A 17,602-nucleotide genomic window follows, 5' to 3' on the forward strand; every position below is an offset into this window, starting at 1 on the left:
GGCCTGAAAGGCCAGGATAATCATTTCAACTTGACTCTTTAGGTTGGCATTTCCCAGCAGGTGTTACGCACAAGTCCACAGCAGTGCTTCTTAAAACAAGGATGCCATCCTCCAATTTGAAAAGCCCTGCATTTCTACAGTGCACGACCACATAGGAACGTTCTGAGATGTCCCCTAGTAAAGAGTCTGTTTCGTTTTGCTTGATCCGCTGTTCCTGGACTCAGAGAGTCCTTCACCACGTAACACCAATGAACATCTGCCAGCCGTTGTGCTTTGGGAACCCTGAACGACACAGAGAACACCACTGTCTCTCACTCACGGTCTTTGTGACCTTACGGGACGTGTGCCTCGGGCAGATTGTGGTCCTGGGATCTCTTTCTATGCACACACACTTACGCACACACAGACACACACTCTCTGTCTCGTTCTCTGTCTCTCTCATATACACACAGCTTCCCATGAGGCGACAGTGTGGAGAAGACCATTGGGTTGAAAATTAAGAAGCCTGAGTTCCAGTCCCAGGCCTTCCTTCAATTCCACAAACTCAAGCAAGTCCACTTTTTACGCTCGGTTCCTCATCTCTGCAGAGAACTGAGCTTTATGGGGTTCCTGAGCCTCGACTACCTCATGATACTCTGCCCCTTGCACGCACACTCTAGCTGACTGCACACATGCTCTCTCTCCTATCCCCACTGCAGCCAGACTGGTCCTCCTTTATGTCCTCCCAGGTAGACACCCCAACACACACCACCATCAGCTCTCCTCATTTACCTAACAGCCTTCCTGTGTTCCAGAAGAGACACTTTGAAAGAGTACCCTCGAATTTTCCTTTCTTTTCTCTCACTGTCCCAAAGATCTGGTTTGCTTGTGTCCCCTACAGCCTTCGACCCCTCCTTTACTCTCTGTCTCTTGCTGCCATTCCATCTGTGTCCCTGTGTGTGTGCATGCTGTCTGGATGCATGCGAACGGGTGGGCCAGGACCCTGGTTTGCATCTCTAGCTCACAGCCCTAACACCCAAGCTCATCACCACCTAAGGTCAAACAATCTATGGTCACATTAGAGTCTCCCACGTATTCTGAGGAGAGGCTGGGAAATATCCCTTATTCTAGGACATTTGAGAGGGAATAGGAGAAAGCACTTGTATCTGATTGTTTTCACCATTCTGAGATGTGCTGAGCACAAGAGACACTAAAAGATACCACTTGATACCACTCCCTTCCGTTGATTTCCACCGGATCATCACATGGCCAGTTTCTGCTTACTAGGTAAATAGAGAGATGGATTCTGATCCGATGAGCCATGGTCAGGGTGGATCCTGAGACCCAAAGTGAGCGAGGCTCTAGACTGAGCAGTAACTGGTCTGCTGGAGAAGGTGGGATTGGGTCATTGAGAGATTGGCCACCATGTGACCTCTGGGGGCTTCTCTCTGTCCCCCTCAGGGGCCTAGTTCCCCCATGGGAGAGAGCAGACCCAAGAAGTTCCCATAGCCTACAACAGCAGCAAGCCAGAACAGTTCACTTTCTCTCAGCCCTACTTTCTAGGCAACTCTTGTGTCCATATTCCATGAGTCAAGCGAAGCCTTAAGAGGGAGGCTTAATGACAGCAAGCAAATACCCCGCCTGCACAGCTGTCCGTCTCAGAAGTCCCAAGCCAGTCCTCCCCCAGTCTCCAGAGCGGAGCCCTGACGTCTCTCTACCTGGATCTGCTTTCTTCTAGCTTCGAAGTTCCTTCAACAAAGCCTTCAGCATAAAAAAGGGGCCCAAGTCCGCTTCCTCCTACTCCGACATTGAGGAGATTGCCACGCCCGACTCCTCCGCCCCCTCATCCCCCAAACTACAGCACGGCTCCACAGAGACTGCTTCGCCCTCCATCAAGTCCTCCAACTCCTCCTCTGTGGGCGTAGATGTCACGGAGTAAGTGCTGTCTGCCTGCCACCCAGCCCGGGACTAGTATACACCGCTGGCCGGCGGTGGTAGTTAAGCCCCTTGTTTGCCCCTGGACAAACAGCACCACACTGTAGGTCTCTCCTGGGGCGCATGAGACCTTCCCGCCCACTGCTGATCGTCCCTGAGACCAGTGACCAAGGATCTCCGTGTCCCCTCGTAACTCTAGAGCTGGCCCATGTGGCCTGGCTTCACTCTCACTTTCTTCCAGGGGCCCTGCTCACCCGGTCCCCCACACTAGGCTGTTCCATGGCAATGAGGAGGAGGAACCGGAGAAGAAAGAGGTATCCGAACTGCGCTCCGAGCTGTGGGAGAAAGAGATGAAGCTTACCGACATCCGCCTGGAAGCGCTCAACTCCGCCCACCAACTGGACCAACTTCGGGAGACAATGCACAACATGCAGGTGGGTATCTGGGCGCAGAGCTGAGCGGGGGGAAGACCGTGCCTGGAGATCCGTCCAACTCCGCGGCCCCGTCTGTTCTCGCCGCAGCTGGAGGTGGACCTGCTGAAAGCCGAGAACGACCGGCTAAAGGTCGCCCCAGGCCCCTCATCGGGCTCCACTCCAGGGCAGGTCCCCGGATCGTCTGCGCTAGCCTCCCCTCGCCGCTCCCTGGGCCTGGCCCTCACCCATTCCTCCAGCCCGAGTCTCACCGACACAGGTACCTGTTGGGAGAAGAACCTCTAAGGGTGGCAGGAAGAAACGGGTTTGGGTCACTGGCACCCCATCCTGCCTGCTCTGGGGGGCACCGCTCTCAGTCACGGAGGTCGATGGTGCCTAAACCAAGCGCACCCCGGTGTCATGAGACACGAAGAACTGTTCTGGTCCTTCGACCCTAATTGCTTTTCAGTTTTGGAGTTTCTGTTTCCTCTTGGTAGTAAAGAGTCATTGGGCAGGGATGATGACTGGAAGGTTTAGGAAAGCCCATGGGGGCCCCTAAAGCTAATAGTTGTTTTCACTGCCGACAGACCTGTCACCCATGGATGGCATCAGCACCTGTGGTCCAAAGGAGGAAGTGAGCCTTCGGGTGGTGGTGCGGATGCCCCCCCAGCACATCATCAAAGGGGTAAGGAACTCCAGGGAGGCCTGTGACACCATGTATCCAAGAATATCTGGGCTCTGAATACCCCCGAAACCAGAGTACCCCACGGCTAAGGCCTTTTAGGACCACCCCCTTTCTTGGAGGGACCTCACTGAGGCTCGCACACTTCTTTCTACCGCGGCTGTGTAGGACTTGAAGCAGCAGGAGTTCTTCCTGGGATGTAGCAAGGTCAGCGGGAAGGTGGACTGGAAGATGCTGGATGAAGCTGTTTTCCAAGTGTTCAAGGTAAAGGGACACATGTACTCACAAAGGTTGTTCGTCCTTTCACGGCGTATGGAGCCTTCCAGGCGTTGGGGTCTTGGGGACCTTTGACGCTTCGTGGAGAAATGCCAACTAGGAAAAACATAGGTTCTTCCCTCTCTCCATGGATTTCTGTTCCCTCTGAAGTCTGTGGCTTGTACCTCTGGGTTTGCGTCATCTTGCCGTTCCCCCTTAACTTTTTTTTCTCCTTTTCTCTTCTGTCAGGACTACCTTTCGAAGATGGACCCAGCCTCTACCCTGGGACTGAGCCCCGAGTCGATCCACGGCTATAGCATCAGCCACGTGAAGCGGGTGTTGGATGCGGAGCCCCCAGAGATGCCTCCCTGCCGCCGAGGTGTCAACAACATATCGGTCTCCCTCAAAGGTCAGTCTTTGTCTTTTGGGGTGCAGCGATACGGGGTGAGGGAGGGAGGGGAACATGAGACAGTCCGTCACTCATTCATTCAACAAGGATTTACTGAGAAGCTACAACGTGCAGTTCACTGTACTTAAGTAACATGAGATATGAAAAGATGCGTAAGATCCAGTCTTAACTTTTGTTCCCGGAGCCATTTTCCTTCCCAGGGAAATTTCTAGAAAGCCTGGGTTTCTCACTCCACCCATATACCTGTAACTCCGAACGTGTCCCTAGAAATAAGATCTTTGTTTTCAAAACTGGGGATTGGGGGGTTCCTCTGGAGCCATGGGGCAGAGGAATGAGTTCTTTCAGTGGGCTCTTAGATGAAGAAAGAAATGCCCTCCGGGGGCCTTGCCATCCTCAGGGCCCTGTCATGCTCATGCTCTCTGGGGCTGGGGGTTCAGGTCTGAAGGAGAAGTGCGTCGACAGCCTGGTGTTCGAGACGCTGGTCCCCAAGCCGATGATGCAGCACTACATAAGCCTCCTGCTGAAGCACCGGCGCCTCGTCCTCTCGGGCCCCAGCGGCACGGGCAAGACCTACCTGACCAACCGGCTGGCTGAGTACTTGGTGGAGCGCTCCGGCCGCGAGGTCACCGAGGGCATCGTCAGCACCTTCAACATGCACCAGCAGTCTTGCAAGGTGGCTGCCTCCTGACCCCCCCACCAGCCTTTGCTCAGGCCTCAGCTCCCCCAAGGCCTTCCCCCGCCCCTTCTTTCCTCCCCTCCCCCTCGCATTCCCCTTTGCTAGTCCTTCCTCTGCCCCCAGTTTCTTTCCAGACTTTTCCCTTCCCTTCTTTCTCCACACTTCCCCTTCCCTCTGGTATATGCCTTTCCCTTTTGCTGATCATTGACTAAACGACATCCTCTTTTCCACTTCACTTTCTGCCAACCCTGAAAATCCCGCCCCTTTGTTTATTTCCTTCCCTCTACCTTTCTTTTCAGTATTACTCTGACTTTGGGCTTTCTGGGGAGAAGAACTCAGAATTACATGTGACACATTGTGCTGTCCCCTGCCAAATCTGGATGTCTCTCAAGCACACCCTCACACTCCGGGGTGCTTCAGATCTTGGCTCCCCCCAGTAGGGGGAGGCTTATCCATTGGAGTGGTTCATGGTACCCACCCAGCGAAAATCCCTTCAGGAAATCGGATATGATCCCCACCCTTCACGGACTTAGGAGCCATTGCTGAAGACAGTTGCCTTATGGGCGCCTGGGTGGCTCAGTCAGTGAAGCGTCTGCCTTCGGCTCAGGTCATGATCTCAGGTCCTGGGATCCAGCCCTGTGTCAGGCTCTCTGCTCATCGGGGATTCTGCTTCTTTCTCTTCCTCTGCCCCTCCACCTGCTTGTGCTCTCTCTCTCTCAAATAAATAAATAAAATCTTTAAAAAAAAAAAAAAAGGTGGTTGCCTTAGAGCCTTTGGGCCCACTGCTTATCAGTCCGCCGTGGTCTGGTTCTACAGTTCAATGTTCAGATGCATGAAACAGGAACCAAAGGCTCCGGGGGCTCCAGACCTAGCGTACCTTCTCCAAAACCCTTCCTCCCACGGCTGACCCAAGTGCTCACTCCTCCTGAGTTCTGACCCACTTCCTTCTTTTATTTCAGGATCTGCAACTGTATCTCTCCAACCTGGCCAACCAGATAGACCGGGAAACAGGAATTGGGGATGTCCCCCTGGTGATCCTGTTGGATGACCTGAGTGAAGCAGGCTCCATCAGTGAGCTGGTCAACGGGGCTCTCACCTGCAAGTACCACAAATGGTAAGCTGGAGTCAGGACCAAACTCACTGCAGTGGGAAGAAGGAGAGCCTGGTCCAGTCCACCCTGTGAGCTTGCCCTTGGGTGTACGTAGTGGAAAGCAGGTGTTAAGACAAGTCTAAGTAAACCTTTTTCCTCCTTTTTCCCACAGTCCTTATATCATAGGTACCACCAATCAGCCTGTAAAAATGACACCTAATCATGGCTTGCACTTGAGCTTCAGGTAAGAACTGTGGCCCTGGATAAACCTTCCAGCCCTACCTAAGGTTCTGTAAACTAGTGAAATCCCAGGATCCGGCCAGAGGGGCAGTAGATGTCAGCAGGAAGGAGAACTAGGCAGAGCTCCTGGGCTGGGAAGAGAGAGTAGGGATATTTGCCACGTCGGTTACAGGGTGGAAGAGAACCCTCGAGAAGAGGAAAGAACTACAAAACTAAGAGAGCTGCAGCTAGGATGCTGTAATTTGGGTTCTCTGCCCACACACCCGGGTCTGTGAGGTCAGATGGTTATCTGAAGAGGGTCACTGGTCCTGCCCACGGCTGCTGCCCTGAGTTCAGTCGACTCGCCATTGCTTGAGAAGAAAGCCAGTGGGCGTTAGTGGGAGGCAGGCAGGAGGAGGGATGGACTGGCAGGGGATGGATGCCGACAACGTCCACATGGCCACCCTGACCCCACTCCCCATTCCTGACTGCAGGATGCTGACCTTCTCCAACAACGTGGAGCCAGCCAATGGCTTCCTGGTTCGTTACCTGAGGAGGAAGCTGGTAGAATCAGACAGCGACATCAATGCCAACAAGGAAGAGCTGCTTCGGGTGCTCGACTGGGTGCCCAAGCTGTGGTACCATCTCCACACCTTCCTTGAGAAGCACAGCACCTCAGACTTCCTCATCGGTACTGGGGTTCAGCTTCCCCCTTGGGGTCAGAAGGTGGCTTCCCTTTCCTACTTTGCCACGCAGTGGGATGTCCCCATTTCTTTCTGGAGTCTGCAGCATGTAAAGGAGTGGCAAACCTCGTGGCTTCAGACCCAGGACTGCTTGATTACTTACCAAGCACCCCTCACAGTTAGCACCATGTTTTGGGTAAATCACTTCAATCATCAGAAAGCTAACCCCGCTCCCTCACTTTTCTCACAATTAATGGGGAACAGAAAGTGTTTAGGAGGGAATTGGAAAACTTCCTCTCACTCCCTCACCTCACTTCCGCCTTGTGAAGAAGCACTGTTGATGAGACCGCCAGCCAGGCGGCCACTCCCATTAGTCTTGACAGCAATCTCAGGACAGCCCGACTCTAAATTTCCTTTCCTTCTTTGGTTACCAGACCCCTCTGCCTGGTATTAAGGACTAAATGAGACAGATGACTGGAGAGCGCTGGTGCTCAGCCGTCTTATTGGCCTCATCCTTTTCCCTAGGCCCTTGCTTCTTTCTGTCCTGTCCCATTGGCATTGAGGACTTCCGGACATGGTTCATTGACCTGTGGAACAATTCCATCATTCCCTACCTACAGGAAGGAGCGAAGGATGGGATCAAGGTGAGCCCTACCCTCTGACTCTGCTCAGTCCCGGGGTCAGGCTGTCCCACCTAACAAAGCAGAAAAATCTCTTCAATGTTAGACAGGAGGCTCCGAAGACTGGTCAGGTTCTTTTGCTAAGAGGTAGAGTGAGGCCCAGTGTCCAGCCACCATTCAGCAAATGGCTACAGGACCACAGTCTCTGGGGCCTGTCTCCAGTCCTGGGCCTTCTGTCTCTATGCCAGATCAGACCTCTCTCTTAAGGATCAGAGCTAATAGAGAAATCATTGAGCTAAGAACTAAGTAAAACCCTGTTATAGTCTTAGCTTATTACTAACTACTAATAAAAATGTTACTTTGGCCAAGTTACATACAGGAGATAATAAAGTCTGTTCTGCCTAAATCACTGGGTTGTTTTGAAGACATGAAATTGTGAAAAGATTTTTAGAAGCTAGAATAAGAACTTTATGCAAAAGGAAGGTGTCGTTTTAGTAAAGCCTCCCCTGTAGCTTTCATCTATGAATTAGGGCATAATGATCACCAGCCTCCATTCCAGCGCTAGTGAACTCTAGTGCAGTGGCTGGACCCTATTGGCCATGTATTTTCCGTAAAAGAAATTTGTTATTGCAGTAGTTATCCCCTGATGATGTGGTAAGTTTCTAGAGACGCTGTCTATCAGACCTTGCCAGAAATCATTATTTCATTTAATTTTGCATTATTATTTTTATTTATTTATTTGAGAGAGAGCAAGCACGAGCAGGGGGTGAGGCAGAGGGACAAGCAGACTCCCTGCTGAGCGGGGAGCCCGACCCCGGGCCTGATCCGATCCCAGTACCGTGAGATCATGACCTGAGCTGGAGTCAGACGCCTAACCAAATAAGCCACCCAGGTGCCCCAAATTTTGCTTTGTTATTAACAGTTTTCCAATTTCAGAATGTTCTTACACAGATAACATCTGTTTTCAACAAAATCAAAATTCTTTTAAAAGATAGGATTTCTGGGGTGCCTGGCTGGCTCAGTTGGTAGAGAGTTCAACTCTTGATCTTGGCGTCATGAGTTCAAGCCCCATGTTGGGCATGGAGCCTAATTAAAAATAAAAAAGAGAAACAGTTTTTTAAAAAGTATATTTTAAAAAATGAAAAAAAAATTTAAAAATTTAAAGAAGGCTATGATTACTAAAGAAGAACCTCCTAAAATTACGGGGTTGTGAGGTGGGTACATATTAAGTGTTTTTTATTGTTTGTTTTTTTGTTTTGTTTTTTGGGTTTTTTTGCTTTTGTTTTTAGAGAGAGGGGAGTGGTGGGGAGGGGCAGAGGAAAGAGAGAATCTTGAGCGGGCTTTTCGCCCAGTGCAGAGCCCAACACAGGGCTCGATCTCACAACCTGAGATCATGACCTGAGCCTAAATCAAGAGTCTGACGCTTAACTGACCGAGCCACCCAGGCGCCCCATGTACATGTTAAGTTTTTAACGCAGTCTGCCAAATTATCCTCCAGAATAGTTTTACCTGTTTACACCAACTATTTCCTTTGTGGGGAAACTCAAAGGAGTTGAGTCTCCACTCGTGGGGATCAGAGTCTCAAGGCTTTCCATTGGAGGAAATGCATATGGCCATAGGAGACTGCATGAGCAAGCCTCTGTCTGTGGATCCCAATGCCAGTAACAGCATCTCCCCTTCGATCCAGGTCCATGGACAGAAAGCAGCTTGGGAGGACCCGGTGGAGTGGGTCCGGGACACTCTTCCCTGGCCATCAGCCCAACAAGACCAATCAAAGCTGTACCACCTGCCCCCTCCCACTGTGGGCCCTCATAGCATTGCCTCACCTCCCGAGGATAGGACAGTCAAAGACAGCACCCCAAGTTCTCTGGACTCAGACCCTCTGGTGAGTAGAAGCCATTCTATTGTTAAAGTAAGAGTATTATGGAACTGAACTTTTTTTTCTTAAGATTTTATTTATTTGAGAGAGAGAGCGTGCGCGTGCGTGTGAGCTGGGGGAGGAACAGAGGGAGAGGGACAAGTAGACTCCGCACTGCGCACAGAGCCCCCTGCAGGGCTCGATCCCACAGTCCCGAGATCATGACCTGAGCCAAAATCAAGAGTCACATGCTCAACCAACTGAGCCACCCAGGTGCCCCGGAGTTGAACTTTTCATGCATACCCTGAGGGAGGCTGAAGGGTATCAGCAAGGCTAGGACTAGAATGAGGTCAAGGAGGAGCTCAACAGTCAGAATGTTGGGTTATAAAGATGATATGCCTACAGCCTAGCTTAAGCTAAATAATAATGCATGCCGGCAAGATGTATTCTAATAAAGACCCAGGTAGGACTATTAACCAAAAAAGAAAGCAGTGGGACACATGTACACTCTGTCTCTCCCTCTCTCTCCCTCTACTCTGATATTATCCTGAGGATTGCCTCGGTTCAGTGGATTTCATGAACTGTGAAAAGTAGTCTGAGACAAATGACCAACTAGGGGCAAATATTTGCAAGGCTTGTAACCAAAAGCGGATTGGTGCCTAGAATATATGAAACTTCTCATAAAATTTCCAATTGGAAGAATGGACAAAGGATACGAATAGGCATTTGACTAGAGGAAGTGCAAAAATATTTTATAAAAATATAAAAAGATCCTTAACTCCTCTAATAGTTGTGGAAATACAACATCAAAACAAGGAGAAAACCGTTTCACGTTAGCAGGAATAGTGTGGATGGAAGCACAGACTTCATTCTCCGCTGGTGGGAGTGTTCGTTAGCAAAGCCATTTGGGAAGATAACTTGGCAGTTTGTGTTAAAATTTTAACGTGCAGCACCACTCCTGTGACCTTGCAGTTTCACGTGGCAAGTAAGAAATTCTTCCACTTAAGTCATAATACATTTTAATTTAAATTTTGACTTTGTTAAAAACAGTTGTTACCTGTGTTTAAAAAAAAAAAAGCCATTCAATTGGAAGACTGTTAATAATCACGTAAATAGAAGGGTGAAGAGCAGATTCAGGAGAGAACCAGCCAGGTGTACTTAGCTGAAACGGAAGGGTCACCGTCTTGAAGAAGCATGGGAGCGGGAGAGAGGTAAAGAGGGAAGGAGGAAGGAGGTGAATACACTGAAGTGTTTAGACCTGACACGAAGCACTAGGCTGTGAGCTGGGGCAGGGGGTGGGTGTGCAGGACTGGCCCGTGATAAGACTGAGTCTATTCGATTATCATCTATTTTGGAAGAAGTTGACAAACACAGACGTTCTTACAGCCACTTCCCACATCCCTCCCAGCAGATATGTCCAGGCCTTCTGTCCTCTCCTGAGTGTGAACGCCTTGGAGGCAGAGGCTGTCTGGTTTGAGCATCCCTCCCCCATCACAGCACAGTACCTTGTATAGCCGAGACACTCCCGAGCACCACATGCACACGCTTACAGACAGGGTGGAAGTGACCATTGCTACCTTTTCGTGAGCCACCTGTACGCTCTCTGGGCCCTTCATCACTTCCGAACCAAGGATCAGGTCCCTGACCTAGATTGCTTTATGTTTCCCTTCTGTGGGCAGGACCCTGAGTCCCGACTCATGAATCCATCCTTTTGCCCCTCTTTAGATGGCCATGCTGCTGAAACTTCAAGAAGCTGCCAATTACATTGAGTCTCCGGATCGAGAAACCATCCTGGACCCCAACCTCCAGGCCACGCTTTGAGGGCCGAGCAGTCCCTGTCACCCCGGACAGCAGAATGCTGGCATCAGCGACGCTCTCTCCTCCTCTCCCCTCTCTTCTTCCAGAGCACTGGCTCTCCGGCCCACGAGAACAGGAGGGGGAGGAGGAGGTGAAGAAAGAGGGCAGGTTCTTGGTGCTGCACCTTGAGAACTTGCTAGTAAGGACTGGTGGGGTAGAGTTTGGAAACTTGTGTTCCCTAGATACATTTACTGGCCTCCTCTCATGACTTTGGGGAAAAGATGATTCTGGGTCTTTTTCCTTGATTTCGTGTCTCAATTAAAAACTCCTAGGCTTTCTGGGGAGGGGTTCAGAAGACATCAGAAAAACCTGCAGCAGTTCCTAACTGATTCTCATGAGCAGCTCTGGGAGAGACAGCCCGGTGTGGGGAAGTCTGAGGGAGGCAGACGCTCCCCAGAATTTCTCGCAGACCCTTCCGAGTTCCGTGACCACTGCCAATAACTCTTCCCCCAGAGATCTGGCTGGAGCTCAGAAAAAGAAGCATGTGGTTTACAAAATGTTAAAATCAATCTGTAAAAGGTATTTAAAAAAAAAGAAAGAAAGAAAGAAAGAAAGGAAAAGATGACGCTGGAGAGAGAGGAAGCAGTTGCCAAGGTAGAGAGCGTGCTGCCCATCCCTGGATGACGCAGGGGACGATGACAAGATGGCTGCCTATCTCGGAAGTCACCAAACCACAACAACAGCATTCCAGCCTTCAGAGAAAGACTGCTAGCTCTGTCTTATACCCTCTAATTTAACACGCATGAGAGTCAATAAACCCTACTTTTTTTATTTTTTATTTTCGCTTTCTGTTTCTTTTTCCCCTCCCATGTGCTTATTTATTTTCCTTTTTTTTTTTTTTCCATTTTCTCTCATGTCCACAAAATGCTTGGGTTGCTTTTCCTAGGGCTAGTTTGGCTTTTCCAAGTGGGTTTTCTTCGGAGAATCTGATGCCATCTAATTGGGACTAGCGAGATGCCTTCCACGCCACTATTTTTGGCATCCTTGGGACTTACAGGAGACCGAAGCATTGGCTCAGGCAGAAGTAGTAGGAGAAGAACCTTGACTTCCCTTTGGAGAAAGCACACGTTCTGCCTGGGAGCTCAGCGGCCAGCCTCTGGTCTGAGAGTCTGTCACCCCATGCTGATAGAAGATCTACTCTGAGCTCCACGCTGGACGGGAGGAAAACCAGGAAACTGGGAATATTCCTTTGTCTTGGGGCCTGTTGGGCCCCTCACTGCACTATTCTGATGGTGGCCGCTCTGCTCAACTGAATCCAAAATCCATAGCTGGCCTTTACTATTTGTTCTTGACAAGTAAATACTCACTGATAGGAGACTGAACATCCATATGAAATACTCCCAATCAGAATATAAGGTTCAAGGAGTTTGATTTGGTGGCAAAGATCTGCCTTCTAAAGGGATCCACCTTCAATAGGAGTTACCCGAAGGCCTGGCAGTCTACATGCCTTCACTCAGCAAACACTTACTGAGTACTTACTGTCTGCCAGTCACCAGGTTTAAAAAAACAAGGCAAGACTTGAGCCGTGGTGTTCACAGTCCAGTAGGAAATCTTAACCTCCATTAAGTGCACATCCCCTGCTTATGTGGACCCTCAGGATCATCTAAGAAATGTAGCCAAAACCCAAGGTGCCAGCTAGAAAGAAGCCTTTGATTAGATGTCTAATATGTGAGGGGCGGAAGCGCTGGGATCCCTTAAGATGGACCCTGAAGGACTGTGGAACCTTGCTTATCTCAAGTGGACAAGTCCTGTTCCTGCCACTTCCGGAAGCCCCTGTGGGATGAGATCCAGGCTGACCTGCCTGGTGAGGATGAAGTTTCAGGGCTCTGCAGATCAAAGACATGCGATGAGCCTGGGTCCAAGTGTGTGTTCTTCAGATTTCTATGTAGCACAAGACCTTATCAGAATCTACAGGCATACTCATCTGGACTGTTCTGTCCCACCCAACCAACGAGTCCATGCATCTGACTCTTCCTATCAGAATCTTTCCATTGAGGTCCAACAGATGGTTCAGGCTGCTCCCCAAGAAAGCTTCTGCACTCATCTGGTAGCTCCCAGGGGTGACAGGGTCCTCTATGCTGGAGACTGTTACTGCTTTTGCTGCTAAGTCCATGAGCTGTGAAGATCCCCAACCAACTCAGCTGTAAAATATGCAATTCTGTGGTGGGAAGAGGCTGTTCGTTCAAGGATGGTGCTGATATCACTGCCTTAAGGTCTCTGCTGTGCAGAATGAGGAGGCCCCAGAGCTGGGTGTTCTAACTTGGAAGGAAGGGAAGACCGGATGGGCCTTCTTTGGACCGAGGCCTCTTCTGAACCCTGTCCTTAGCTCCAGTCCCATGGCAAGGCTCAGACTTTTAATGCCATCTTGATCAGGTGGTTGAGCCCTTAACTCTCTACTTTCTGGTGCTGCCCAGCCAGTGCCTTCTATCATGGATATTACTGGCTACTTGAGAAAAAGGAAAGGGGAGAACCCCTTCCTCCATTCCAACTGCCTCAGACCTCCAAAGGGATTCTTGGCTCCCTGATAACCATGGATACCATCGTGAATTTTACTTGGATCCTCGGCAGGTTGATTTTGGAGGCCTCTCACGTTACGAATTTTACTCTCTATTTCTGGGACCCACCACCCTCTACTCTGAGTTGACTGCTGCATTTAGCCCAGGTCTCTAGTTGCTTTCCTCCAAAAAGTGTGTTCCCATCTAATGAGGTGGCACTGCAGCCTCAGCTTTCCCTCTGGAGCCTGGGACCCTGTTTACAGTTGCACACTTGGGCCCCTCATTGTGGGGATCTGTCGTCTCACCAAGGAATCATGCTTATGTGGCAACTGCAAAAGGTTGAGCCTCCTCATGGTGCTATAACCCCTTGGGGTGCTCATCCAGACTTCTCTGAAGCAGAAAACCTGAGCTCCCCCTTACTGCCCTAGAATTCATGGCAAGAGCGAATCCATGGCATTCTCTCCTACCTACGCACCTGCTTCTTAGTTGAGACTACTGGGATCCCTCCGAAAATGAAAACTGGGTCCCACAGCTAACTTCTCAGCCCCCAGGCACCTTCAGAAGAACCCAGCCTATGTAGGACTGGGATGTGTCTCTCCCTCTCCTCTCCAGACCCGCCACTCCATTCCTCACCAAAGTGGGCTAGCAGATGACATGGTTCAATACCCAACATCAGCTTCTGGGGAGAGCCATGACTCCAGAAGCAGTTCCTCCGTAGACTCCCTCTCATTTCTGGATGAAGATGACCAACATATTTTGTCCAGTGTATGTGTTTCTCAATCCCTGCCTAGGCATTAAAAATAAAATACTAGGTAATTGGAGGCTAATACGGGACCTGATGTCTGTGTGTGTCTCTCTCTCCCTCTCCCTCTCCCTCTCAAGAGCACTTTGCTGTTGCTGTTTCCTAACTTCTGAGGCTTCAGAATATTTTTAAAAAATCTATGCTTTGTGGCAGCTCCACGGTGCTTCTCTCTGTCTTTGTGTGACTCCTTATACCAACGTCTTTTTCATGTAGTCTGACCATTGGGAAGCTAGAGGCTAACAGGGAAGAAAGATGTGCCATCCATGGACAGACCCTACGATGAAGTCCTTCTTGATTGGCATGCTACATTTTGGTCTTGAATTACCAGCCTTCTAACTAATCCCTTCATACTCCTTAAGGATTTCAGAAGAAATAGGGATTTTTTTTTTTTCATTTCATTTCTGGCTTTTTGGTTTTCCTGGTTTGCAAGACTCCCAATGGACCTCCTCTCACCATGTCTCCACTCCTATCTCCCTGACACGAGGGTCACACTATTCAGAGGGACATTCCCTTCCAGTCTCGTCCTGTAGTATTCCAAAAGAGTAGGAAGACAGCAGCCTGCTCTTTCTCACAAACACATCATCACCTGAGAGGACAGCCATATACAGAAACCCAGCTTATAGGTGAAATTTGCCAGACTGAGTGGGACTTGGTCCTACAAGCCAGCATCAGGAGACCTACAGGAGACTCTAAGGATTCTTTATTGCAGGGTGTTTAGGAAAGGAAGCTGTTCTTGTCCTAATCACAGGTTTAACACAGGGTTTAAGTGTTAAAGTAATCCAGATCACCAAATGTAATGCCTCATCATACTTTTTTTTTCTTCTTCTTGGGGCTTAGCTAAGCTGACGCTAACAAGCAGACTATAAGTCACCTCCACTGATGGGATGAACTGTTTATTTCCAGAGGGTTTACTAATGGATATACTAATATAATACTGGTATACTCTTCTGATGACGAGGAACTACTAGCAAGTTCTGGCTACTAGTGGTTCATGGCTTCACTAAAGAGGCCATAAGTAATAAAATGGTCTTAGGGACACTGTGTTCCCAAAAGGCCAATGCCTGAAGATACTGCCCTTTATACTTGAATCAGCTTTATCTATTCATGAGTCCTCAACCAACCGGATCAGGGATACATGGGGCCACCAACTTGGCTCTCCCCACAGCTGAGGATCCATGTGTGTGGACGTGCGCTCAGCCTAGCCCTGGAGGCAAGCGCTGCCAGCCAGAGACCCTGGGAAACAGAAGTAAACGGGAAGATGAGGACCCCGATAGAAATTTGGAGGCTGCACAGAGACCATTACAGTTGCAAACTAAACCTATGTATACTGGGTCCTCCCAGTTGGATGTTTTGGCTATTTTTCTGAAGGATTATGCCATGGTGAATTTTCTGTTGACAAGAGTGGTCATGGAAGTAAATGGAGCCTTGGTTCCTTGATTGAACTCTTCCATTTCTTGAAATACTGGTTTTCAACTTATGTTTCCAGACCAGCAGTAGCAGCCGCAACATCTGGGAACTTGTTAAAAATGAAATTCTTAGGCCCCATCTCAGACCTACTGAATCAGAAACTAGGGAGAGGGCCCAGCCATTTGTGTTTTAACAAACCGTCTTGGAAATTCTGATGCACGCTACAGTGTGAAATTAACTTTTTCAAAGGGAAAGGCAAGTAGCAGAGTCCCCACACTGAGGGGCTTTAGGACCAAAAAATAAGAAGATCCTAGGTTATAATTCAGGCTTTTGCATTAATTTCAAAGTGACCTTTCCTGTGTTCCCTTAGGTTTCTGTCTTTCCTTTTATTTAACGCAGAAAGAAAAGGTACGTGTGCCTTTGGGCAGACGTTAGGGGGATGCTGGCATCTCTTCTAGTTGCACACAGTCTTCAGAGAAAAACCTCCTGGCTCTGAAATTTTTACCTGGGAAACTAATGGGCTGTAGCAGAAGAAAGCAGTCGGAGGTCTCTTCCAGACTGCTCTTCTGCAGGATTGTGTCTACTCCGAGCCTTTTTCTGATTATATGATAGGATGAGAAAAGTCAGAAAAGCTCATTTGTATTTCCATGGCAACTTGTGCTCTTAGCAACATCCCCTCTCCTTTAGTTGAGTTCTAAAGGGCACTGCTGGGTCTGAGAAACCTGGCTAGAACCTCCTTCCCCAAGGCAGCGGGGGGCTCCAGAACCCCCAGGAAGACCCCGTCTCCATGCTCTGCTTGGCTCACGGGAGGGACTGAAGCACAATGAAGATGCAGGACAGGGGCAACTAAATCCTTCGGCTCATCCTTTCCTTTCCCCATGCCAAGCCTAGGGTACAGAATTACTCAGCCACAGTGATCAAATAAAATCCTTAAAAAAAAATCTGAGAGGAGCTTCTTACCTTTCCAGATTCACAGATTCTAGCTGATGGGGCCGTGGGGTAGAGGAGGATGTTGACAACTGGATTTGTTTCAAGTTTGTCAGTTTTCCCTGAGAGGGAGCTTATGGGTACAGGACAAAGTAATGTGCTAGTACTAGGCCTCTTGAAATCTAGGACCAAGCATCTGGGGAGGAACTAAGCTGGAGGAAGGCAAGTGTAAAACAGATTGCACTAAAATCACCCCTTTGGTCCCCCCAAAGGCCGATGGCGGGCCTTTGGTCATCTCCTGTGGGAACTCCCTGCTTCCCTGCCGTTCCTTGGAGACAGAAGATGTTAGATAATAAGCCAAGAGCTCCCATATCCCAGCCAGTGTCTGGGATACTGCTCTGCAGGAACCTCCCACTTAATGGCTTTTGTTACTGTTGTTGTTTTTTGTGTTGTGTTTTTTTTTAACAGAACAATCTTTTTTTAAAAAGAATTCCAACCCCTACCAGATTCCTTTCCTTCCCTCCCCCCGCCCACCCCCATCCTGTTTTAGACAGCACTGTGTATGTGATGGAGTCTGTGTTTCTCAAATGCATGGCAATCCTCAGGTGGAAAGTGGGCAGGAATTTTTGCACCAGGTTTTTGGTGTTTTTTTTTTTTTTTAATTTATTGGACATAAAGCCCCAAACCAGGATATGTGTGTGTCTGTGTGTTTATGTTTTTTCTCATTTGACCCTCCCCTCTTTCAATCTACCCCCTTTTATATCTAATGTAGAGAAAGCAAATCTGAATCTGGAAAGCAAACCGTTGTATATAGTTGCGGTAACAATCATGAAGAGAGCTGAGCTGTCCCCTCGGTAATTTGTTTTAAGTAACAAATTGGTTGAAAATTAAATCCATGCCAGGCCAGCTGAAGAGGCCTTCCTCCATCACTGCCAGAGGCCCCTCTCCTCTGGGCCCTCTGTTCCATCAGGCATGTCTCCTCCCAGCAAGATTCATCTGTTTGATGCCATTTGCGTTTCAATAAAGTTATCTCCTGTATTGTCCACTGGTTCTCTCTAGTTCCCTCTCTGTCTGGTTTCTGTCTCCATTTATCTTGTGGCCCATTCCTTGATCTGCAAGGTGAGACTGCTTGTGGTCATTTGCCTCACCAAGAGGTAAACCTCATCTGCCTGGAAATGTCTGATCCTCAAATCCTAAGCAGAAGCTCTAGAACCTTTTGGTTGGGGAAAGTGGGGGCTTGGGGGGGGGGGAGGATTCCTACTTGCACGCTGTGGACATAGCATCCTTCACCAGCCCAA

The 17,602-nt window shown here is 49.2% G+C and overlaps 1 protein-coding gene across 4 annotated transcripts in view; it reads left to right on the top strand.

Moving 5' to 3' along the window:
• The window catches only part of NAV1 (neuron navigator 1), a 246,049-nt gene extending 228,702 nt beyond the window's left edge, over window positions 1–17,347 (top strand). For all 4 annotated transcript variants that reach the window (XM_040636446.1, XM_040636447.1, XM_040636448.1 and 1 more), the window contains 13 exons: window positions 1,718–1,914; window positions 2,156–2,348; window positions 2,436–2,604; window positions 2,912–3,009; window positions 3,175–3,270; window positions 3,511–3,670; window positions 4,108–4,343; window positions 5,306–5,460; window positions 5,609–5,680; window positions 6,150–6,346; window positions 6,864–6,982; window positions 8,646–8,843; window positions 10,542–17,347. In XM_040636446.1, coding sequence (XP_040492380.1) covers window positions 1,718–1,914; window positions 2,156–2,348; window positions 2,436–2,604; window positions 2,912–3,009; window positions 3,175–3,270; window positions 3,511–3,670; window positions 4,108–4,343; window positions 5,306–5,460; window positions 5,609–5,680; window positions 6,150–6,346; window positions 6,864–6,982; window positions 8,646–8,843; window positions 10,542–10,637 — 1,986 coding nt within the window. In that variant the 3' untranslated portion in view covers window positions 10,638–17,347. The remainder of the gene's footprint in view (window positions 1–1,717; window positions 1,915–2,155; window positions 2,349–2,435; window positions 2,605–2,911; window positions 3,010–3,174; window positions 3,271–3,510; window positions 3,671–4,107; window positions 4,344–5,305; window positions 5,461–5,608; window positions 5,681–6,149; window positions 6,347–6,863; window positions 6,983–8,645; window positions 8,844–10,541) is intronic.
• The last annotated feature ends 255 nt before the right edge of the window (window positions 17,348–17,602 follow it).

Source organism: Ursus maritimus, unplaced genomic scaffold (assembly GCF_017311325.1).
Source record: "Ursus maritimus isolate PB19 unplaced genomic scaffold, ASM1731132v1 scaffold_2, whole genome shotgun sequence".
Classification (NCBI taxonomy): Eukaryota; Metazoa; Chordata; class Mammalia; order Carnivora; family Ursidae; genus Ursus; species Ursus maritimus.